Here is a 25,827-nt window from a genome sequence, read left to right as displayed (position 1 = left end):
GAAACTCAGCTGATAATATCCGCAGACTCCTACACATAATGTGGAAGGTCAGGAATGATGTAGAGCCTACAGTGGCCTTCTCATTAGACACCGAAAAGGCCTTTGATAAGGTGGAGTTTGCATTCTTATTTCACACGCTAGAGCGCTTCGGATTCGGACCATCGTTTACTGGGTGGGTAAAGCTGTTGTACACAAATCCGATGGCCTCGGTCTTGACTAACGGGATCGTATCCTCTCCCTTTAATCTAGGACGGGGGACGAGGCAAGGTTCTCCGCTTTCTTCCCAAATGTTCGCGCTTTTCCTCAAACCACTTGCTATCGCACTAATGACTAATCAAGACATCAAAGGGGTAATAGCGGGACAGGTGGAACATAAACTATTTTTATATGCAGATGATATCTTATTGGTATCCAGCAATCCCCAAACAGCAGCTGGGGTCATTGGAACTGTTATCGAGTCCTTCTCAGAAATATCTGGATACACAATCAACTGGAGCAAGTCAGAAGCAATGCCTCTCTCTAAGTGCTGTCCCCCTGCTATTAGGAGGGGATGGCAGTTCAGGTGGATGCCGTCAGGGTTGATATATCTAGGAATAAAGCTGATCCCAGGTCTGAAAGAGATAGTACAAGCCAATATTGCCCCTATAATCGAACACGTTAGTGCTCTGACCCAGAATTGGGCCAAGATGAATATGTCCCTCCTTGGGAAGATAAACTTAGTAAAAATGATATTGGCTCCCAAATTAAATTATATCCTATATATGCTGCCGCTGACTCTCCCGACTCAGTTACTCAAACAATATGACAAGATAATTAATGTATATCTGTGGGGGGGCAAAAGGCCGCTATTTGGTCGGGCCAAAATGTATGCAGCAAAGGAAGATGGCGGCTTATCCCTGCCTAAGCTAGACTGGTATCACTATGCGTTCTCACTCTCCCAGCTCTCCAAATTGAACCACTCGACTGAGGAGGCACCTGCTTGGGTCAAGATGGAGGAGGAAATGGTATATCCCTCATCTCTGGAATCCTTCCTGACACAATCAGACAGACCTATATATATACCAGGGAAACTTGGAATCAGTCGCACAGGCTGACTAGTGATAGCCCATATCTAACTACAAGAGCCTCTATATGGTATAATAAATAACTAAAGATTGGTAAGAAATCAGTCATATGGGAGGACTGGATTAAAAGGGGGATACATGTACTAGGTGATATAGCCGGGGAAGATGGGGTATTACCTTTTGAGGATATTAGAAAGGACTTTGCTATAGATAATAAAAACTTCTATAGATTCCTGCAGATTAGACATTGTATATCGTCATCAATGGGAGGGCCAAAATGTGGCCCGATTACGGCAATTCAAGAAATATTTTATAAAGGATGGCGTAGGAAAGGCGGTGCGTCAAGATTCTATGATGTTATAAGGGAACACAATGCACCCAAGTTGGCGGGTCTGAGGTTGAGCTGGGAGAACGATGTACGTGAGGATATTACTGAGGAAATATGGGAGAAGCTGGTGTCCAAATGGGGTAAATTCTTGCGGGAGGCACAATCACAACTTATCTTTTACAAAGTTTTAAACAGAAGCTATTGGACGCCTAGTAAACTGGCCAGACTAAAATTAAGGGACAGTGACATCTGCTGGAGATGTGAGAAGGAGACAGGCACTTTACTACATATGTTATACGAATGTGAGAAAGTCCGGAAAATGTGGGATCAAATTGTGATATTCCTAAGTAAAGTTTTGAATGTAAAGGTGAATAACTCCCCAATGGCATGTGTTTTGGGTATAGTACCGAAAGAGATTAAACTGCCTAAATACCAGGGAATGTGGTATAGAATGGCCATGATATCAGGGTGTAGAATCGCCTTACGACATTGGAAATCACCCATTGATATTACTTTTAAAGAATGGATGGAACTAATGTTCCGGACAGCATCATATGAAAGGGTAACATATAGAGTCGCAGGGAGAGAGGATATCTTTGCTGAGGTATGGGACAGTTTTCTACACCTGACTGAACGGTCTGGGGACGAATGATTAAGGTGGGGTTACAGTGTTATCAATGATGAATGTGAAAAATGGGATCTGACCTGATGATACCTATACTTTATATTGTATTATGTATGTATATGCATAGATTGTATGTCCGGATGGTGTATCTATGGAATGGCCACTTTCTCTATCACACTCTCACATGCGCATATCTAGTAGGGATGCACGATAATTATCGGGCCGATATCAGCAATTATGACGTCATCCCGATAAACCCGATAACGTTATTAATAGCTCCGATAATATAATATATTTTTTGGTAAAAAAAAAATGCGGTGTGGGTGAATTGGAATGAAGTGCGTTTGTTTTGACTGTAGGCTCCTCCCGTTGTGTCAGTACTGTGGTACGACTGACAGCGTGTGGTTTAGGAACAGGGCGTTTTACACAAATCCAGCGCTCCCTTTCTTGGCTGTGACGTAACCACGCAAGTTTCTGGAAGCAGCGCGGACGTTTTAACAACAAAGATGGCCGCGTCGGTACTCGGATTTTCAGAGGAAAAAGTTTGCTTGCTATTTGTAATAAATGCAATGCAGAAGTTCCACAAGGAGGGAGAAGGGCAACAACTTGCAATACATCCAGCCCGACGGGTCATCTGCGGCATCACCACCGCCACGACGGTGTGTTATTGTGTTAACTTAGAAGCCCACGAAGACGCGAGGAGCTAAGCAAAGCTAGCCCCTTTCGTGGCTGTGATGCAACCCTTGGTTGAATACGCAGTCTCTTATTGCTCCGTAGTAGCCAGGTTAATTTGCACCACCAAGGACTGCTTAAAAGCTAGCGGCTTTCAAACTTCTTTAATTTAGCAAACGACTCATCAATAGGTACAAGCGTGCTCGCGCCGTCGTCGCGGGCCCCCAACACCGTGGCGGTGGTGATGCCGCAGGTGACCCGTTGTTGTGGTGGTGATGTGAGGTGGTGATGTGTCCACTCAAAGCCTCTTTTTCAAGGCTCCGCTTTGAAAAAAGAAGAACAAAAAGCTTCGAGCGTCTTAGGTTGGATGCACCACAAGCTGTTGACAGATTGTGAATTTTCATTTGGAAAAATAAATATGGTCACTTTATCAGTCAAAACTGTTGTCTTGGCTTTTGTTTCTGTTGTCTGGTTAGGTCACATTTAAGTTGGTGTTAAGTTATTGTCCTGGGAAGTCTTTTTATGCATTATTATTGTATTGTGATATGTTTTGTTTCATGTTGAAAAAAAAGATTTTGATAAAAAAATATATATACATTAAAAAGATTTTTATAATACAATAAATATCGGTTATCGATATCGGTTATCGGCTTGAGGAGCATAAAGTTATCGGTATCGGTGTGCATCCCTAATATCTAGCCGCATACGCATGTCTAGGACGCTTATTGCTTATTGACAGCTGAAGAGTGCGCCCGAGTGCTTCCGCGTTTTCCCTGATTGGCTGCGACACGCCCCGCGGCAGGCGCGGCAGCCGCAGAGCGGAGCTCTGCCGCGGAGCGGAAGAGCTTGCGGCATTATGTAGCCGTAATCACAGATGATTTTCATTCGAAGCTCACCTGGCAGCGCTGCGGTCCTGCGGTCCGTTGGTGACAAGTTCGAATCCCTTCAATTTTTTTTTCGCCGGTTAAGGTTAGGCATGGTTAACACTTTAGTTGCCAAAGGACGAGTTTAGGCGTCCTTCCCCGCCATGCTCAAGTTGCCGAAGACGCCGTAACTCGTCTTTAATATCAATATTTCAAAAATCTGTGATCGGAATCATATTTTCCATCCGCAGCCTTCACACACAGTTCAGAGCTCCTCTCAATCCTCTAGCGGTTCAAGAGCGCCATCTGGTGGCCGATCGGCAGAAGCGCCAAACAGGAAGTTATGTGGATGAAGTGCTGCTCACCCATATTACTTCCGGGCACTCGCTATAGGTCCCGGGACTCGATCTCGACACAATACATAGCGATCCGTTGCCAATAACTCGATAAACAACATGATTTGGACGTATATACTATTATACAACCTGTAAATGGACCGGGTATTTCTACATCCCATAATAGGAATATTTCAGTTCCACGCTCATCGTCCAACGGCGCGAGGAAGATACGGTAAGATTCAGCGTTATTTTTGAACGTGTTCGATATAAACTGCTCTGATGATCATATCACCCACACTAGATGAATGATATAACGCTGCCCACGGAATTATAAACGATCCCCCGCCCATCCGGTCAATATCAGATGATACGTAGAAACTTCTAGAAGTACGTCCAATTGAAATTTTTGATCTCGCACAGATTCCTACCAAACTGTATCTGATCATCAATATAATGCATTTGGGGCTATAAATCACGTTCTGGAGAAAGCTGCAGAAAGAGATGAAAACATACTTATACTTTAGACCATATTTTACTATGAATATGTGAATGAAAAAGTTTAACGTTGCTACACAATGAACAATACATATAGGACCTTGAATGGGCCCTAATAATGGAAATCTAGCAATAGAATTAAAAAAGTTATAGCCCTGCAAAGAAGGGGAACTTCTCCATGTTAAATAGAGCTGGCAACGGATGGTATATCATGAATTTAGCCTTAGGCAATCAAAATGTTAAGGTTAAGGTTAAGGTTAGGCATTGTTTCGGAGTTGGTTAAGGTTAGAAGGGTTAAGTTTAGGCGCTGTTAAGGAGCTGGTTAAGGTTAGAGTTTGTCTTAGAGAATGGCAATATTCTTTCTATGGTTAAGGTTAAGGTTAGGCATGGTTAAGGTTAAGGTTAGGCATTGTTTCGGAGTTGGTTGAGATTAGAAGGGTTAAGTTTAGGCGCTGTTAAGGAGCTGGTTAAGGTTAGAGTTTGTCTTAGAGAATGGCAATAGACAGCCTATTTCCACACTGCCGCTCTCTCGCGCTGCCGCGGTCACATGGTCACATTGTCACATTCTTGCACTCTTCCGCTGTCAATAAGCTACACGCGTCTAGGACACACATACTCGTATGTGTACATAACTGAATCACACACACTCATATGCACAAGGCTGGGATATACATGCCAGAGGCACACATACGCGCATATACTCACTTGTAGGAAACAGGCATACACACACGTATCTGAAGCATAAGCTCTCACTTACACATATAGGGGATATACACATACATATGGGACACACACACATACATAGCTGAGACGCACATACATATACACACCTGAGATATACACTCACACATGTGGCAGAGACGTACATGGATACGAGACACACAAAAGGTAGGATCACAGTCACGTACCTGAGAGATGCACACAGACACACGTATGAGACATACACACATACTTACGTGAGACACGTACCCACATACACATATCTGAGACACACATTCATACATGTTCTCACGCACACCTACATATATCTGAGACACATCCTCTCACATGCACTATTGAGAAATATGGCATCCCGATAGAAGATGCAGCACATACCTGCTCGCAGGTAGATCTGTCTACATGTAACGTATGTTATTTTTGTAAGTGCTTTTTTAATTTCCATGTCAGTTTTTAATATGTTTGTATGCGTCTTTTGTATGTTTTGTATGTTATTACGAAAAAGAAAAAGACAAATCTTGGATGTTGCATATTATGCTGTGGAAAGATGTCTTGTGAATATTTGGAAGATTTGTGCAAAAATATAAATAAAAAATCCAACAAACATGACCATGTTCACCTCTTAAACTCATACTGAGGCCTTAGTTTTGGGTTTAAATTGCATATCATCATTAATTTATTTTTATTTATTTATAGCCAAAACAAAAGCATTTCCTTTGATTTAATTATACATCAAATGCTTTATGTCAAGGATGGACATCCACTAGTTGCAGAACTTGCAGTCACCTGATTTTTACAGACGATGGCGCCATTGCTCTCATGAAGCAGCAGGTTGGAGGCGGAGTTTTTAGATTACTCCGGTTGCAATGCCTCGCTTGAATGAAGTTAACTTTTCACCTGGATAACGTCAACATTCAGGGTGAATGTAATGTGAGAAATTGGGACGGGAGAAAAAAAATTTAAATAAAAATAAATTATTAATCTTTTTTTTTTGATCGGATCGGGAAAGATCGGTATCGGTAGATACTCAAAATCACATGATCAGGATCGGATCGGGAGCAAAAAAATGTGATCGGGACATCCCTACTACAGAGTAAAGCAGATATCTCTACAGAGTGATGCAGATATCTCTACAGCAGGATTCTGGGTGAACTGGCCCTTTAAGTAACTGGACTTTGATGGAGAGCAGTAACTTTGATGGAGAGCAGTAACTTTGAGTATTTGTCTTCAAGAAGACGGAGGTCTAAAGGAGACCATAAGGACACAGGAGAGATGGTTCTGTTGGGACTTGATGCTTGTGTTTCCAGAGGGCAAGGTTCCAAACCACTACACCATCTCTGGACACGTCATTAAGACAGTGTTACACAAACATGGAAACAAACATATTCTTTGTAACTATTCCTCACCCGCTCCGCGTTATATCTGGCACATGGCAGCATAATGCTCTTACCTGGACCGGACTCCGTCTCGATGTCCACCAGCGGTGTGCCCACCAGCGCTATGCCGTCCACATCGTAGTGCAGTTTGCGAATGACTCCGTCGTAGCGACTTGTAATAGTGACAGAAGCTTTGTCACTCTGTACTTCACAGATGCTGTCAAACTGGGACACCTTGTCTCCCTCCTTCACATACCTGGTGACAGAGACGCCAAGTTAGAGACGCACAGTTAGAGACGATTCTCTACAGGGAGTATTCTGAAAGGAGCAACAGGTTAGCATGTAGTGTGTATTAGCTGTAGTGTGTATTAGCTGTAGTGTGTATTAGCTGTAGTGTGTATTAGCTGTAGTGTGTATTAGCTGTAGTGTGTATTAGCTGTAGTGTTTATTAGCTGTAGTGTGTATTAGCTGTAGTGTGTATTAGCATGTAGTGTGTATTAGCATGTAGTGTGTATTAGCATGTAGTGTGTATTAGCTGTAGTGTGTATTAGCTGTAGTGTGTATGAGCTGTAGTGTGTATTAGCTGTAGTGTGTATTAGCTGTAGTGTGTATTAGCTGTAGTGTGTATTAGCATGTAGTGTGTATTAGCATGTAGTGTGTATTAGCATGTAGTGTGTATTAGCTGTAGTGTGTATTAGCTGTAGTGTGTATTAGCTGTAGTGTGTATTAGCTGTAGTGTATATTAGCTGTAGTGTGTATTAGCTGTAGTGTGTATTAGCTGTAGTGTGTATTAGCTGTAGTGTGTATTAGCTGTAGTGTGTATTAGCTGTAGTGTGTATTAGCTGTAGTGTGTATTAGCTGTAGTGTGTATTAGCATGTAGTGTGTATTAGCTGTAGTGTGTATTAGCTGTAGTGTGTATTAGCTGTAGTGTGTATTAGCTGTAGTGTGTATTAGCATGTAGTGTGTATTAGCTGTAGTGTGTATTAGCTGTAGTGTGTATTAGCTGTAGTGTGTATTAGCTGTAGTGTGTATTAGCTGTAGTGTGTATTAGCTGTAGTGTGTATTAGCTGTAGTGTGTATTAGCTGTAGTGTGTATTAGCTGTAGTGTGTATTAGCTGTAGTGTATATTAGCTGTAGTGTGTATTAGCATGTAGTGTGTATTAGCTGTAGTGTATATTAGCTGTAGTGTGTATTAGCTGTAGTGTATATTAGCTGTAGTGTGTATTAGCATGTAGTGTGTATTAGCTGTAGTGTGTATTAGCTGTAGTGTGTATTAGCTGTAGTGTGTATTAGCTGTAGTGTGTATTAGCTGTAGTGTATATTAGCTGTAGTGTGTATTAGCTGTAGTGTGTATTAGCTGTAGTGTGTATTAGCTGTAGTGTGTATTAGCTGTAGTGTGTATTAGCTGTAGTGTGTATTAGCATGTAGTGTGTATTAGCTGTAGTGTGTATTAGCATGTAGTGTGTATTAGCTGTAGTGTGTATTAGCTGTAGTGTGTATTAGCTGTAGTGTGTATTAGCATGTAGTGTGTATTAGCATGTAGTGTGTATTAGCTGTAGTGTGTATTAGCTGTAGTGTGTATTAGCTGTAGTGTGTATTAGCTGTAGTGTGTATTAGCTGTAGTGTGTATTAGCTGTAGTGTTTATTAGCTGTAGTGTGTATTAGCTGTAGTGTGTATGAGCTGTAGTGTGTATGAGCTGTAGTGTGTATTAGCTGTAGTGTGTATTAGCTGTAGTGTGTATTAGCTGTAGTGTGTATTAGCTGTAGTGTGTATTAGCATGTAGTGTGTATTAGCTGTAGTGTGTATTAGCTGTAGTGTTTATTAGCTGTAGTGTGTATTAGCTGTAGTGTGTATTAGCTGTAGTGTGTATTAGCTGTAGTGTGTATTAGCATGTAGTGTGTATTAGCATGTAGTGTGTATTAGCTGTAGTGTTTATTAGCTGTAGTGTGTATTAGCTGTAGTGTGTATTAGCATGTAGTGTGTATTAGCATGTAGTGTGTATTAGCATGTAGTGTGTATTAGCTGTAGTGTGTATTAGCATGTAGTGTGTATTAGCTGTAGTGTGTATTAGCATGTAGTGTGTATTAGCATGTAGTGTGTATTAGCATGTAGTGTGTATTAGCTGTAGTGTGTATTAGCTGTAGTGTGTATTAGCTGTAGTGTGTATTAGCTGTAGTGTGTATTAGCATGTAGTGTGTATTAGCTGTAGTGTGTATTAGCATGTAGTGTGTATTAGCTGTAGTGTGTATGAGCTGTAGTGTGTATTAGCTGTAGTGTGTATTAGCATGTAGTGTGTATTAGCTGTAGTGTGTATTAGCTGTAGTGTGTATGAGCTGTAGTGTGTATTAGCTGTAGTGTGTATTAGCTGTAGTGTGAATTAGCTGTAGTGTGTATTAGCTGTAGTGTGTATTAGCTGTAGTGTGTATTAGCATGTAGTGTGTATTAGCATGTAGTGTGTATTAGCTGTAGTGTGTATTAGCTGTAGTGTGTATTAGCTGTAGTTTGTATTAGCTGTAGTGTATATTAGCTGTAGTGTGTATTAGCTGTAGTGTGTATTAGCTGTAGTGTGTATTAGCTGTAGTGTGTATTAGCTGTAGTGTGTATTAGCTGTAGTGTGTATTAGCATGTAGTGTGTATTAGCTGTAGTGTGTATTAGCTGTAGTGTGTATTAGCTGTAGTGTGTATTAGCTGTAGTGTGTATTAGCTGTAGTGTGTATTAGCTGTAGTGTGTATTAGCTGTAGTGTGTATTAGCTGTAGTGTGTATTAGCTGTAGTGTGTATTAGCTGTAGTGTGTATTAGCTGTAGTGTGTATTAGCTGTAGTGTGTATTAGCTGTAGTGTGTATTAGCTGTAGTGTATATTAGCTGTAGTGTGTATTAGCATGTAGTGTGTATTAGCTGTAGTGTATATTAGCTGTAGTGTGTATTAGCTGTAGTGTATATTAGCTGTAGTGTGTATTAGCATGTAGTGTGTATTAGCTGTAGTGTGTATTAGCTGTAGTGTGTATTAGCTGTAGTGTGTATTAGCTGTAGTGTATATTAGCTGTAGTGTGTATTAGCTGTAGTGTGTATTAGCTGTAGTGTGTATTAGCTGTAGTGTGTATTAGCTGTAGTGTGTATTAGCTGTAGTGTGTATTAGCATGTAGTGTGTATTAGCTGTAGTGTGTATTAGCATGTAGTGTGTATTAGCTGTAGTGTGTATTAGCTGTAGTGTGTATTAGCTGTAGTGTGTATTAGCTGTAGTGTGTATTAGCATGTAGTGTGTATTAGCATGTAGTGTGTATTAGCTGTAGTGTTTATTAGCATGTAGTGTGTATTAGCTGTAGTGTGTATTAGCATGTAGTGTGTATTAGCATGTAGTGTGTATTAGCATGTAGTGTGTATTAGCATGTAGTGTGTATTAGCATGTAGTGTGTATTAGCTGTAGTGTGTATTAGCTGTAGTGTGTATTAGCTGTAGTGTGTATTAGCATGTAGTGTGTATTAGCTGTAGTGTGTATTAGCATGTAGTGTGTATTAGCATGTAGTGTGTATTAGCATGTAGTGTGTATTAGCTGTAGTGTGTATTAGCTGTAGTGTGTATTAGCTGTAGTGTGTATTAGCATGTAGTGTGTATTAGCATGTAGTGTGTATTAGCATGTAGTGTGTATTAGCATGTAGTGTGTATTAGCTGTAGTGTGTATTAGCTGTAGTGTGTATGAGCTGTAGTGTGTATTAGCTGTAGTGTGTATTAGCATGTAGTGTGTATTAGCTGTAGTGTGTATTAGCTGTAGTGTGTATTAGCTGTAGTGTGTATTAGCATGTAGTGTGTATTAGCTGTAGTGTGTATTAGCTGTAGTGTGTATTAGCTGTAGTGTGTATTAGCATGTAGTGTGTATTAGCATGTAGTGTGTATTAGTATGTAGTGTGTATGAGCTGTAGTGTTTATTAGCATGTAGTGTGTATTAGCTGTAGTGTGTATTAGCTGTAGTGTGTATTAGCATGTAGTGTGTATTAGCATGTAGTGTGTATTAGCTGTAGTGTGTATTAGCTGTAGTGTGTATTAGCTGTAGTGTGTATTAGCATGTAGTGTGTATTAGTATGTAGTGTGTATTAGCTGTAGTGTGTATTAGCTGTAGTGTGTATTAGCTGTAGTGTGTATTAGCTGTAGTGTGTATTAGCTGTAGTGTGTATTAGCATGTAGTGTGTATTAGCATGTAGTGTGTATTAGCATGTAGTGTGTATTAGCTGTAGTGTGTATTAGCATGTAGTGTGTATTAGCTGTAGTGTGTATTAGCATGTAGTGTGTATTAGCATGTAGTGTGTATTAGCATGTAGTGTGTATTAGCTGTAGTGTGTATTAGCTGTAGTGTGTATTAGCTGTAGTGTGTATTAGCTGTAGTGTGTATTAGCTGTAGTGTGTATTAGCTGTAGTGTGTATTAGCTGTAGTGTGTATTAGCTGTAGTGTATATAGCTGTAGTGTGTATTAGCATGTAGTGTGTATTAGCTGTAGTGTATATTAGCTGTAGTGTGTATTAGCTGTAGTGTATATTAGCTGTAGATGTGTATTAGCATGTAGTGTGTATTAGCTGTAGTGTGTATTAGCTGTAGTGTGTATTAGCTGTAGTGTGTATTAGCTGTAGTGTATATTAGCTGTAGTGTGTATTAGCTGTAGTGTGTATTAGCTGTAGTGTGTATTAGCTGTAGTGTGTATTAGCTGTAGTGTGTATTAGCTGTAGTGTGTATTAGCATGTAGTGTGTATTAGCTGTAGTGTGTATTAGCATGTAGTGTGTATTAGCTGTAGTGTGTATTAGCTGTAGTGTGTATTAGCTGTAGTGTGTATTAGCTGTAGTGTGTATTAGCATGTAGTGTGTATTAGCATGTAGTGTGTATTAGCTGTAGTGTTTATTAGCATGTAGTGTGTATTAGCTGTAGTGTGTATTAGCATGTAGTGTGTATTAGCATGTAGTGTGTATTAGCATGTAGTGTGTATTAGCATGTAGTGTGTATTAGCATGTAGTGTGTATTAGCTGTAGTGTGTATTAGCTGTAGTGTGTATTAGCTGTAGTGTGTATTAGCATGTAGTGTGTATTAGCTGTAGTGTGTATTAGCATGTAGTGTGTATTAGCATGTAGTGTGTATTAGCATGTAGTGTGTATTAGCTGTAGTGTGTATTAGCTGTAGTGTGTATTAGCTGTAGTGTGTATTAGCATGTAGTGTGTATTAGCATGTAGTGTGTATTAGCATGTAGTGTGTATTAGCATGTAGTGTGTATTAGCTGTAGTGTGTATTAGCTGTAGTGTGTATGAGCTGTAGTGTGTATTAGCTGTAGGTGTGTATTAGCATGTAGTGTGTATTAGCTGTAGTGTGTATTAGCTGTAGTGTGTATTAGCTGTAGTGTGTATTAGCATGTAGTGTGTATTAGCTGTAGTGTGTTGTGATGTGTGAATTATAGCTGTAGTGTGTATTAGCTGTAGTGTGTATTAGCATGTAGTGTGTATTAGCATGTAGTGTGTATTAGTATGTAGTGTGTATGAGCTGTAGTGTTTATTAGCATGTAGTGTGTATTAGCTGTAGTGTGTATTAGCTGTAGTGTGTATTAGCATGTAGTGTGTATTAGCATGTAGTGTGTATTAGCTGTAGTGTGTATTAGCTGTAGTGTGTATTAGCTGTAGTGTGTATTAGCATGTAGTGTGTATTAGTATGTAGTGTGTATGAGCTGTAGTGTGTATTAGCTGTAGTGTGTATTAGCATGTAGTGTGTATTAGCATGTAGTGTGTATTACCTGTAGTGTGTATTAGCTGTAGTGTGTATTAGCTGTAGTGTGTATTAGCATGTAGTGTGTATTAGTATGTAGTGTGTATGAGCTGTAGTGTGTATTAGCTGTAGTGTGTATTAGCTGTAGTGTGTATTAGCATGTAGTGTGTATTAGCATGTAGTGTGTATTAGCTGTAGTGTGTATTAGCTGTAGTGTGTATTAGCTGTAGTGTGTATTAGCTGTAGTGTTATTAGCTGTAGTGTGTATTAGCTGTAGTGTGTATTAGCTGTAGTGTGTATTAGCATGTAGTGTGTATTAGCTGTAGTGTGTATTAGCTGTAGTGTGTATTAGCTGTAGTGTGTATTAGCTGTAGTGTGTATTAGCTGTAGTGTGTATTAGCATGTAGTGTGTATTAGCTGTAGTGTGTATTAGCTGTAGTGTGTATTAGCTGTAGTGTGTATTAGCTGTAGTGTGTATTAGCTGTAGTGTGTATTAGCTGTAGTGTGTATTAGCATGTAGTGTGTATTAGCATGTAGTGTGTATTAGCTGTAGTGTGTATTAGCTGTAGTGTGTATTAGCTGTAGTGTGTATTAGCTGTAGTGTGTATTAGCATGTAGTGTGTATTAGCTGTAGTGTGTATTAGCTGTAGTGTGTATTAGCTGTAGTGTGTATTAGCATGTAGTGTGTATTAGCTGTAGTGTGTATTAGCATGTAGTGTGTATTAGCTGTAGTGTGTATTAGCTGTAGTGTGTATTAGCTGTAGTGTGTATTAGCTGTAGTGTGTATTAGCTGTAGTGTGTATTAGCATGTAGTGTGTATTAGCTGTAGTGTGTATTAGCTGTAGTGTGTATTAGCTGTAGTGTGTATTAGCTGTAGTGTGTATTAGCTGTAGTGTGTATTAGCTGTAGTGTGTATTAGCTGTAGTGTGTATTAGCTGTAGTGTGTATTAGCTGTAGTGTGTATTAGCATGTAGTGTGTATTAGCTGTAGTGTGTATTAGCTGTAGTGTGTATTAGCTGTAGTGTGTATTAGCTGTAGTGTGTATTAGCTGTAGTGTGTATTAGCTGTAGTGTGTATTAGCTGTAGTGTGTATTAGCTGTAGTGTGTATTAGCTGTAGTGTGTATTAGCTGTAGTGTGTATTAGCTGTAGTGTGTATTAGCTGTAGTGTGTATTAGGGTTAGGGTTACATACCACTCCTTCACCGTCACCTCCATGATGCCCTCTCCGATGTCGGACAGCTTGAACTGACAGATTGGTCCATGTGTGGCTGTGGAAGGAAATCCTTGTCAACTTAGACTGAAATTATATGATTTCAATGACCACTAATAATTTTCTAGAACATGAATGGGTTAATGTGAGAATCCCAGAAGCTCTGCATCATCTCAGCCCCCCCCTCTCTTAACTCACAGAGGTCAGGGGTCAGCATCATCTCAGCCCCCCCCTCTCTTAACTCACAGAGGTCAGGGGTCAGCATCATCTCAGCCCCCCCCTCTCTTAACTCACAGAGGTCAGGGGTCAGCATCATCTCAGCCCCCCCCTCTCTTAACTCACAGAGGTCAGGGGTCAGCATCATCTCAGCCCCCCTCTCTCTTAACTCACAGAGGTCAGGGGTCAGCATCATCTCAGCCCCCCCCTCTCTTAACTCACAGAGGTCAGGGGTCAGCATCATCTCAGCCCCCCCCTCTCTTAACTCACAGGTCAGGGGTCAGCATCATCTCAGCCCCCCCCTCTCTTAACTCACAGAGGTCAGGGGTCAGCATCATCTCAGCCCCCCCCTCTCTTAACTCAGAGGTCAGGGGTCAGCATCATCTCAGCCCCCCCCTCTCTTAACTCAGAGGTCAGGGGTCAGCATCATCTCAGCCCCCCCCCCCCCCCCCTCTCTCTTAACTCACAGAGCTCTACATCATCTCAGCCCCCCCCCCCCCCCCTCTCTCTTAACTCACAGAGCTCTACATCATCTCAGCCCCCCCCCCCCCCCCCCCCTCTCTTAACTCACAGAGCTCTGCATCATCTCAGCCCCCCCCCCCCCCTCTCTCTTAACTCACAGAGCTCTACATCATCTCAGCCCCCCCCCCCCCCCTCTCTCTTAACTCACAGAGCTCTACATCATCTCAGCCCCCCCCCCCCCCCTCTCTCTTAACTCACAGAGCTCTACATCATCTCAGCCCCCCCCCCCCCCCTCTCTTAACTCACAGAGCTCTACATCATCTCAGCCCCCCCCCCCCCCCTCTCTTAACTCACAGAGCTCTACATCATCTCAGCCCCCCCCCCCCCCCCCTCTCTCTTAACTCACAGAGCTCTACATCATCTCAGCCCCCCCCCCCCCCCCCCTCTCTCTTAACTCACAGAGCTCTGCATCATCTCAGCCCCCCCCCCCCCCCCCTCTCTCTTAACTCATAGAGCTCTACATCATCTCAGCCCCCCCCCCCCCCCCTCTCTCTCTCTCTTAACTCACAGAGCTCTACATCATCTCAGCCCCCCCCCCCCCTCTCTCTCTTAACTCACAGAGCTCTGCATCATCTCAGCCCCCCCCCCCCCCCCCCCCCTCTCTCTTAACTCACAGAGCTCTACATCATCTCAGCCCCCCCCCCCCCCCCTCTCTCTTAACTCACAGAGCTCTACATCATCTCAGCCCCCCCCCCCCCCTCTCTCTAACTCACAGAGCTCTGCATCATCTCAGCCCCCCCCCCCCCCCCCCTCTCTCTTAACTCACAGAGCTCTACATCATCTCAGCCCCCCCCCCCCCCCTCTCTCTTAACTCACAGAGCTCTGCATCATCTCAGCCCCACCCCCCCCCCTCTCTCTTAACTCACAGAGCTCTGCATCATCTCAGCCCCCCCCCCCCCCCCCTCTCTCTTAACTCACAGAGCTCTACATCATCTCAGCCCCCCCCCCCCCCCTCTCTCTTAACTCACAGAGCTCTGCATCATCTCAGCCCCCCCCCCCCCCTCTCTCTTAACTCACAGAGCTCTACATCATCTCAGCCCCCACCCCCCCCCCCTCTCTCTTAACTCACAGAGCTCTACATCATCTCAGCCCCCCCCCCCCCCCTCTCTCTCTTAACTCACAGAGCTCTACATCATCTCAGCCCCCCCCCCCCCTCTCTCTCTTAACTCACAGAGCTCTACATCATCTCAGCCCCCCCCCCCCCTCTCTCTTAACTCACAGAGCTCTACATCATCTCAGCCCCCCCCTCCCCCCCTCCTCTCTTAACTCACAGAGCTCTGCATCATCTCAGCCCCCCCCCCCCCCTCTCTCTCTTAACTCACAGAGCTCTACATCATCTCAGCCCCCCCCCCCCCCTCCCTCTCTTAACTCACAGAGCTCTGCATCATCTCAGCCCCCCCCCCCCCCCTCTCTCTTAACTCACAGAGCTCTACATCATCTCAGCCCCCCCCCCCCCTCTCTCCTCTTAACTCACAGAGCTCTACATCATCTCAGCCCCCCCCCCCCCTCTCTCTTAACTCACAGAGCTCTGCATCATCTCAGCCCCCCCCCCCCCCTCTCTCTTAACTCACAGAGCTCTACATCATCTCAGCCCCCCCCCCCCCCCCCCTCTCTCTCTTAACTCACAGAGCTCTGCATCATCTCAGCCCCCCCCCCCCCCCCCCCCCTCTCTCTCTTAACTCACAGAGCTCTGCATCATCTCAGCCCCCCCCCCCCCCCCCTCTCTCTTAACTCACAGAGCTCTGCATCATCTCAGCCCCCCCCCCCCCCTCTCTCTCTTAACTCACAGAGCTCTACATCATCTCAGCCCCCCCCCCCCCCCTCTCTCTTAACTCACAGAGCTCTGCATCATCTCAGCCCCCCCCCCCCCCCCCCTCTCTTAACTCACAGAGCTCTGCATCATCTCAGCCCCCCCCCCCCCCCCCCTCTCTTAACTCACAGAGCTCTACATCATCTCAGCCCCCCCCCCCCCCCCCCCCCTCTCTCTTAACTCACAGAGCTCTACATCATCTCAGCCCCCCCCCCACCCCCTCTCTCTTAACTCACAGAGCTCTGCATCATCTCAGCCCCCCCCCCCCTCTCTTAACTCACAGAGCTCTACATCATCTCAGCCCCCCCCCCCCCCCCCCTCTCTCTTAACTCAGAGCTCTGCATCATCTCAGCCCCCCCCCCCCCCCCTCTCTCTTAACTCAGAGCTCTACATCATCTCAGCCCCCCCCCCCCTCTCTCTCTTAACTCACAGAGCTCTACATCATCTCAGCCCCCCCCCCCTCTCTCTCTTAACTCACAGAGCTCTACATCATCTCAGCCCCCCCCCCCCCCCTCTCTTAACTCACAGAGCTCTGCATCATCTCAGCCCCCCCCCCCCCCCCCCCCTCTCTCTTAACTCACAGAGCTCTGCATCATCTCAGCCCCCCCCCCCCCCCCCTCTCTCTTAACTCACAGAGCTCAGCATCATCTCAGCCCCCCCCCCCCCCCTCTCTCTTAACTCACAGAGCTCTACATCATCTCAGCCCCCCCCCCCCCCCCTCTCTCTTAACTCACAGAGCTCTGCATCATCTCAGCCCCCCCCCCCCCCTCTCTTAACTCACAGAGGAAGCTCCGCCCTCTCTTAACTCACAGAGGAAAGCTGCAGTTGTGATTGGAGTCAAGGAAAGGGGGCGGGGCTTGGGATAGCTTCCGTTTCCTGTAACATTATTGTAGTAAATGATCACCAATAGGAATAGTTTTAGTAATACTGTGCATGAGCATTACACTAGAGGTTTCCAGTAATGGGCAGCTTGAATGCTTTTTTAGAGCATTAACTCGTTGGAATAACCTGCCTCAAAACCTCTGCTGCATATTACAGTAGATTCACTCTTTAAAAGAATCTTAAATTGTTTTTAAGTATTTTTTATTTATTTTTGTGCTTGCATGTAATTTTAGCCATCTTAATCGTTAGTTTCATTAGGCATTGTGTGTCGAGTACTGACTTTTAATAATTTGGTTTTTGCAATAATTGTTTTTGTATGTTTCTTTTGTGTGATTGATTGGTTGATTTTTATTTAGTACATACAATTTATACAAAAGTATAAAAACAAGGGGTACAAGGATAACATGTGAAAGTCTGTTGACTTGTTTCCAACATGGACCCAAGAAGAATACAATCAATCACAAAGAAAGAGGTAAGAAGACAAGATAGATACAACAAGTAGATAATAGACAACACAATGTTCTGAAAGCCTCATTACAGCATGTCATGTTCCTGTTCTTCAAGAGTGGTGGCCAAGCACCCTCTGCAACCTATTGTTGCAGACGTGGCTTCACACCCCTCTTGAAGACAGCAGTAGTGGGGGAGTTTTGGATGGCCCTGGGCAAAGAGTTCCACAGCCAGCAGGCTGTAGACAGAAAGCCATTCTGTGAATAGGAACCCTTTCTAGGCTCATAAACTGAGAGCTGTCCAGACCGTAACTGTCGTCCGTGGACCTGGCCACGCAGGACAATGCGAGAGCATAAATATCTGGGGGCATTTTATACATATGTCCCAGTTTCAGAAAGGAGACCCTCTGCTCCACAGGGAGCCATCCCACCTCATTGAAGTGACATGGCTCAATATGGGTTCGAGGTGGCAGATTTAGGACCAATCGTATGGTCTTATTTTGGCTGGTTTGTAGCCTGTGTTTACTTTCCACTGTAACACCACTATACCAGTATGTACATGCATAATCATATTAGCTGAGGATCATGCAGTTGGCAAGCAATTTCATAGTTTCCAGTGATAAGAACCTATTTTTTTCCTGTGCAAAGATTTCAACCTTCAGGGCCATTGTTTTCCCTGAGAGTGTTTGGTCGAGGTCTGCACCTAGGTATTTAACACAGTCTCTAGACTCCACACTGAAGCCATTACAGCTGATCTGAGGTCTGCACCCAGGTATTTAACACAGTCTCTAGACTCCACACTGAAGCCATTACAGCTGATCTGAGGTCTGCACCTAGGTATTTAACACAGTCTCTAGACTCCACACTGAAGCCATTACAGCTGATCTGAGGTCTGCACCTAGGTATTTAACACAGTCTCTAGACTCCACACTGAAGCCATTACAGCTGATCTGAGGTCTGCACCCAGGTATTTAACACAGTCTCTAGACTCGACACTGAAGCCATTACAGCTGATCTGAGGTCTGCACCCAGGTATTTAACACAGTCTCTAGACTCCACACTGAAGCCATTACAGCTGATCTGAGGTCTGCACCCAGGTATTTAACACAGTCTCTAGACTCCACACTGAAGCCATTACAGCTGATCTGAGGTCTGCACCTAGGTATTTAACACAGTCTCTAGACTCCACACTGAAGCCATTACAGCTGATCTGAGGTCTGCACCCAGGTATTTAACACAGTCTCTAGACTCCACACTGAAGCCATTACAGCTGATCTGAGGTCTGCACCCAGGTATTTAACACAGTCTCTAGACTCCACACTGAAGCCATTACAGCTGATCTGAGGTCTGCACCCAGGTATTTAACACAGTCTCTAGACTCCACACTGAAGCCATTACAGCTGATCTGAGGTCTGCACCCAGGTATTTAACACAGTCTCTAGACTCCACACTGAAGCCATTACAGCTGATCTGAGGTCTGCACCTAGGTATTTAACACAGTCTCTAGACTCCACACTGAAGCCATTACAGCTGATCTGAGGTCTGCACCTAGGTATTTAACACAGTCTCTAGACTCCACACTGAAGCCATTACAGCTGATCTGAGGTCTGCACCCAGGTATTTAACACAGTCTCTAGACTCCACACTGAAGCCATTACAGCTGATCTGAGGTCTGCACCCAGGTATTTAACACAGTCTCTAGACTCCACACTGAAGCCATTACAGCTGATCTGAGGTCTGCACCTAGGTATTTAACACAGTCTCTAGACTCCACACTGAAGCCATTACAGCTGATCTGAGGTCTGCACCCAGGTATTTAACACAGTCTCTAGACTCCACACTGAAGCCATTACAGCTGATCTGAGGTCTGCACCCAGGTATTTAACACAGTCTCTAGACTCCACACTGAAGCCATTACAGCTGATCTGAGGTCTGCACCTAGGTATTTAACACAGTCTCTAGACTCCACACTGAAGCCATTACAGCTGATCTCAAGTCGGGAGCATTCCTTTAATTTATGTTTTGAGCTGAATAGAATTGACTCAGTTTTTCCAAGGTGAATCGATAATCTGTTGTCAATAGGGTACGATATTATCGGCCGATATCGGCATTAAAATGTGATATCGAAAAATATCGGTATCGGTTTTCAAAAAAGAAATAATAATAATAATAATTAATTTTACATTTCTATAACCTTTATTTACCCAGTCAAGCAAGTAAGAACAAATTCTGATTTTATTTATTGTCAAAAGTATGCATAATGTTGTGTTAATTCCACAACAAGAGATATGTAATGTTAATTACCTGAAATTATTTCATTTTGGGGGGGGGGGGGGGGGGAACCCTGCATATATCGGTATCGGTTGATATCGGTATCGGAAATTAAGAGTTGGACAATATCGGTATATCGGTATCGGTAAAAAAGTCAATATCGATCATCCCTAGTTGTCAACTAACCATTTGTGATTTTTCTCCCATTCCACTGTTAGTCGTTATGCCAATTCCCAACCCCCCTTCCTGGTTGTTGCGCACTCCCCCCTACTGTTGGTCCGGGAGGCCGGAGACTGTCACATGCTTTCCTATGACGCATGTGCAGCCAGCCGGCAGCCAGCCTGGCCGCGCAGATTCTCACCGGGAGAGTGTAACGTGTGGAAGGTCACACTACCTCCCTCCAGATCCTACCCTCGCTGTGCAGGCGCCCCGACCGAACTGTAGGGGTCGCTGTCCACAACGCCCAGGACCCACCCATCAGCTTTCCCACCCCTAACACTGCCAATTGTGTTAGTGTGAACGACCAGCCAAGCTGATAGCAACGCCGAGAGCTGGATTCGAACCCAGCGTCTCCAGCGTTGATGGCGAGCGCCTTGCCCACTACACCACCTAGCCGCCCTCCAGCTTGAATTTCTACTGTGTCGTCTCCAGACATCAGGAACCCAGGAAGACTAGCTGGTTGCTATGGCAATCAAATCAAATCTTTAACCTATTCTGACGTTATCATTGGGAATGGGTCTGAGCTCGAAAAGGGCAAATACCGCCCCCTATCGTCTCCCGGATGGTATTGCACATCATTGGATTGGATTGGGTGGGACTGTGCATCAAAAAAATAAGTCCGGTCCAGGTTTTACTTCTCGGGCATGCAGTATCGTTATAACAGATGGACTCGGGACACTCAGAGCAGCGTGTATTATGTGTTTTGGTGGTATAACGTTGGATCAATAAACGCGATCAATATTTGGAATGGCGATCAGGAGTTGGATTAATCTTTTTACAGAACATCTGATGTGAGGTAAGGACTCTGTTACCAGTCTTGGGGTAATCAGATGTTTTTTTCTCCACCATCGCAGCGTGTGTGTGTGCGTAACGTTAGCCGTATCCACGACATGGATAATCGATTTTTCAGCCCGCTTCTCTAGTGTGCATAAATACACATATACTATCGATAATCGAGCGTTTATTTGAAAACTATTCATAAATCAGCCGAAAAATGACAACGTTTTGTGTATTCCAGTAAAGGGCTATTATTGCGGAATTTCTCTGGAAGTCTCCAAAATCTCCAAAACTATACTCGTATTCAAAACGGTATAAAACAGAAATTTACCAATGAAAAAACAATCCGTTTCGTACATGTTGACTGCAAGCAAGTCATTGATAAGCGAGGGGTGTTTTAGACCCATAGCCATAATTTAAGATATAGTTTAGGCATTCGCAAATGTTCCAGACCTCCCATTGACTGCCTTACTGGCACGCTAGCTAGGGATGTCCCGATCACGTTTTTTTGCTCCCGATCCGATCCCGATCATGTGATTTTGAGTATCTACCGATACCGATATTTCCCGATCAGTAAAAAATAAATCTGGGTTTTTTTCTTTTCTTCAACAAACATGACCATGTTCACGTCTTAAACTCATACTGAGGCACACTCTCAGACCCAAACGTATTTCCTTCGATTTAATTATACATCAAATGATTTATGTCAAGGATTGCAATGCCTCGCTTGAATGAAGTTAACTTTTCACCTGGATAACGTCAACATTCAGGGTGAATGTAATGTGAGAAATTGGGATTTAAAGGGAGGAAGGACTTACCATAAGTGGTGTGGAACAGCCTGGCATGCTGCTGGAGGCTGGAGGTGGTCTGTTTGCCAGTTTGGACCCGGAAGCACCTGCGTTTGTACTGGTGAGAGAGCTGTAAACAAACAGTTTGTACTGGTGAGAGAGCTGTAAACAAACAGTTTGTACTGGTGAGAGAGCTGTAAACAAACAGTTTGTACTGGTGAGAGAGCTGTAAACAAACAGTTTGTACTGGTGAGAGAGCTGTAAACAAACAGTTTGTACTGGTGAGAGAGCTGTAAACAAACAGTTTGTACTGGTGAGAGAGCTGTAAACAAACAGTTTGTACTGGTGAGAGAGCTGTAAACAAACAGTTTGTACTGGTGAGAGAGCTGTAAACAAACAGCAAGTATAGGCCTGTGTTGAACAGAGATCAACCACAATTAGTGAAGCACGATATATCGGCCGATATGGCCGTTTTTTTTTAGGGCTGACCCCTATTAATCGATTAGTCGACTAATCGGTCGAAAGGAGCCGTAGTCGACTGGCCAACCTCTTAGTCAAATATAATAAAAAAATATATAATTTAATTTTTTTATCATTTTTTCCAAAAGAAAAGAGGCCTAGAAGCGTGGCTAACGCTAATGGCACGCATACCAGAGGCTAACTGCCTACGAAAACAGGCACAGAGGCACTGAAAGAGGATTTCACCCATCTAATGAACACACTAGACTAGACAAATATCAAGATGTATCCATCAGTGGACCAATTGCATGCTTTTGCAGAGGACAAGAAGCCTTCAGTCAACTCCTTCAGACATTAACCCTTTCTCTGCCACGCTTATATCCATCCTTATACCGTCCTCTGCCAGCTCTATTTGTCTATGGAGATGTTCCCCTTCTTTGCAGGGCTATAACCTTTTAAATTGTATTGCTAAATTGACATTACTATGGCCCATTCAACATCAAGTATCCATCATTTAGGATGTAGCAACGTTCTACTTTTTCATTCACACATTCATACTAAAATATGGTCTAAAGCAGGGCTATTCAACTAAATTGTTCAGGGGGCCACATTGTCAGAAACCCAAGGGGCCAGGGGCCGGACTGCCACGGCGCCTCCCCGTGCTATGAATATATGTACACTTGACACAACCACATTTTCACAACTTTTATTTAACTACATTGCAAAAGTAGTATACTTTTCAAAAAAAGTGCTTCATTTATGTGCCACATCTGCAACATCTCCTGCAGAAAGTGCTTCATTTATGACTGTGCAACAACTGCAACATCTCCTCTTCAACATTTCAATATAAAAATAAAATAAAAAACAAACAAGTGCATGATGTGCATCTGAACATTCTAACATCAACACTTGAACAAAAAAACACATTTATAGTGCAGCTGAGCTTATGAAAAAGTGCTTCATGTCTGTGCAACAACAGCAAATCACAGCATCTTATTAGCACTTATTGTCCACTCTTAACTCTCAAACATCAGGGGGGTGGGGGGCAGACAGGCCTAGCCTACATACACACATCTAATGAGAGCGAGTGCACTTCTTTGACTGGGCAATGGCAGAGAAAGAGGGTTCATAGGAAGTGAGGGCTACCCGCAAACAGTGATGCAAATGCTCATTTGTCAAGGAGGCACGGTTGCTTGTTTTAATGGCATTCATGTGAGAGAAACTGGATTCACAGGTGTATGTTGAGCCAAACATTGTTAGCACAGATATTGCCAGCGTTTTTATTTTGGGGAATGTCTTGACATGAATACACTTTATCCAAAATGTTGTGGTGGATTCATTCTCAAGTGCCTGCTTCAGAGCAGATGATGCTTGCATGTCAATTATTTCAAGTTGCAGGAGACCTTCATCAATGTGAAGTGATGCAAGGAACTCTTGTCCTTTTGTGGAAATAGCAGCTACATTGGCAAATGGGTTGCTCACAAAATGCATCAATTCTCTGGACATGTCAAATTCATCAAATCGACTTGCAAAGTTTTCCCTCAATTTATCAATGAAAGCTGTCATTAATTGAGTGACTTTTGGCTCAATTGTGCGTGTTAACGTTGACATGAATGAAAAAAAAAAAAAAAAAAAAAAAATCATCATGTAATCTTTGGCGGCCCGGTCAGAATCATCCCGCGGGCCGGATCTGGCCCGCGGGCCGCCTGTTGAATAGCCCTGGTCTAAAGTATAAATATGTTTTTATCGTTTTCTGCAGCATTCCATAGAACGTGAGTTATAGCCACAAATACATATATTAGATCATCAAATGTAGTTTGATACCGATTGACGTCAGATAAAAAAATTCAATTGTACAAGGTCCTAAACGTCATGCCTCATCATCTGCTGGTGACCGGAGGGGGGGGGGGGGTTTATAAGTCTGCGGCCGACGTTAAATCATTTATTTAGTATGGGTGATATGTTGATCGGAGCAGTGTGTATGTATAATAATAATCAAACACGCTGAAACTCACCGCAGCTTCCTCTTAGCGTTGGGCGATCAGCGTGGAGCAGAAAGTTCTCTATTATGGGATGTCGATCTAGTTGGTCCAGTTCCAGGTTGTATAATACTATATACGTCCAAATCATGTTGTTTATCGAGTTATTGGCAACGGATCACTATCCAGTGTATCAAGCTGGAGTCCCGCTAGCGATAGCGAGTGGCCGGACGAAATATGGGTGAGCACCACTTCCGGCGCGTCACTTCCGGTTTTGGCGATTCGCCAATCGGCCACCAGATGGCGGTCTTGAACCGTTGGAGAGGAGATCAACAGCAAGTCTCAAGTCTCCGTGGGTGAAATATGATTGCCATGACAGATTTTTGAAATATTGATCTCAAAGACGCTGTACGACGTCATTGGCAGATTAAGCATGGCGAGCAATGACGTCTAAAGTTGTCCATGGCAATTAAAGGGTTAAGCACCCCCCACAGCCCAAATGGAATGATAAAAAAAAGACGACCAATAGTCGACTAACGGCAAATTTTGGCCAATCCTAGTCGACCATCCAAATCCTTAGTCGGGGACAGCCCTAGTTTTTTTACACATCGGTATCGGTCCGATATCAAGATAGGGCCGATATGGGCCGATATTAAAAAAAAATAAAAAAATATATATATTTTTTTCTTTTTACATGTTTTGGCCTTAAATAGTTTCAAAATATCAGTCATTTCTGAAAATAAGTTACCAAAGTAAAAAAAGTATGTGTTTTGGAAAATAGCTCTTTATTTGATTATCATAAAAAAGTGTTTTCTATACAGAGATATCGACATCGGTAAATATCGGTATCGCCAGAACAGCAATTTTCACATCGGTGCATCACTAACCACAATACAACCACTGAAACCACTCACACTCAAGGCAGCCATGCAAGGTGCCAACCTGCTCACCGGGACCAGTTAGGGGTTAAGTGTCTTGCTCAAGGACACTTCGACACACTGCTGGGTAGGAGCCGAAATCTAACCGGGAACCTTCTGATTACCAGATAACCACTCTACCTCGTGACCCCCCATATGTAGAGCCATATGAAATCCGTTTTATTATTTTCCAAATTCCATTTTATTTTTTCCCAAATTCAATTTTTTCCGTTTTAATATTTCAGAATTCTGTATTTTGCCTTTTATGCTCATTTTACCATCAGAAATAGTGTCTAATAAGTGGGAATGAATAAATGTCCACAATTGAATAAGATATAACAGGCCATTTAATGTTTTTAAGTGCTGCAACTCAGAAATACAGTTCAATTTTACACAATATTTTTCAATTAATATTGTGACAAAATAAAAATACATATTTCAAGTGTAAACAATAGATACAGCTAGCTACTACTGACATTATCACAATGACAATGTCAGTAACCTAGCTATATCTATTATATTGTGATGAAATATAGTAATGCATAATTTAGGCACCTTTAGTTTAGTTTATTTCGTTTATAAAGGACAGTGTATAATGGCAATCGTTTGCATTAAACAAATGGATGGGTGCACTAGATTTAGCAAGAAGCTATCATTTCCATCTATAGTCCTATGTACTGTAACGTTTCATAGCTATTTAAGTTTATTTAGATTATAAAGGGCAGTGTATAATGACAATCGTTTGCATTAAACAAATGGATGGGTGCACCAGATTTAGCTAGAACTTCTAGAAGCTATCATTTCCATAGACAGTCCTATAACGTTACATAGCTATTTAAGTGTATTTAGTTTATAAAGGGCAGTGTATAATGACAATCGTTTGCATTAAACAAATGGATGGGTGCACTAGATTTAGCTAGAAGCTAAACGTCCTAACGTTATAGCTATTTAATCACAATAGTGTCGCAAGTGTTTTTGCGGGTCCAGTCCACGGAACGTTGACAGAATTAGCAAAACACCTTATCACCGGAGGCATAAAAGTCATTAGGATACTGTTCTGCTCTGAATTGAGGGCTTATTGTGGAATAGTTTAGCTTCTTGACGATGTTAACACT

The 25,827-nt window shown here is 43.1% G+C and overlaps 1 protein-coding gene across 1 annotated transcript in view; it reads right to left on the bottom strand.

Moving 5' to 3' along the window:
* Positions 1-25,827, bottom strand: part of dbt (dihydrolipoamide branched chain transacylase E2) — a gene marked incomplete at its 5' end in the record, with an annotated part of 124,948 nt that overhangs the window by 84,848 nt on the left and 14,273 nt on the right. The window contains 3 exons of the mRNA XM_084308076.1: positions 6,553-6,734; positions 13,409-13,484; positions 21,388-21,487. Of these exons, the coding sequence (XP_084164202.1) occupies positions 6,553-6,734; positions 13,409-13,484; positions 21,388-21,487 (358 nt within the window). The remainder of the gene's footprint in view (positions 1-6,552; positions 6,735-13,408; positions 13,485-21,387; positions 21,488-25,827) is intronic.

This window comes from Notolepis coatsorum, assembly GCF_963971535.1.
Source record: "Notolepis coatsorum genome assembly, chromosome: 2".
NCBI lineage: Eukaryota > Metazoa > Chordata > Actinopteri > Aulopiformes > Paralepididae > Notolepis > Notolepis coatsorum.
This window is presented reverse-complemented; position numbering and strand designations above follow the sequence as displayed.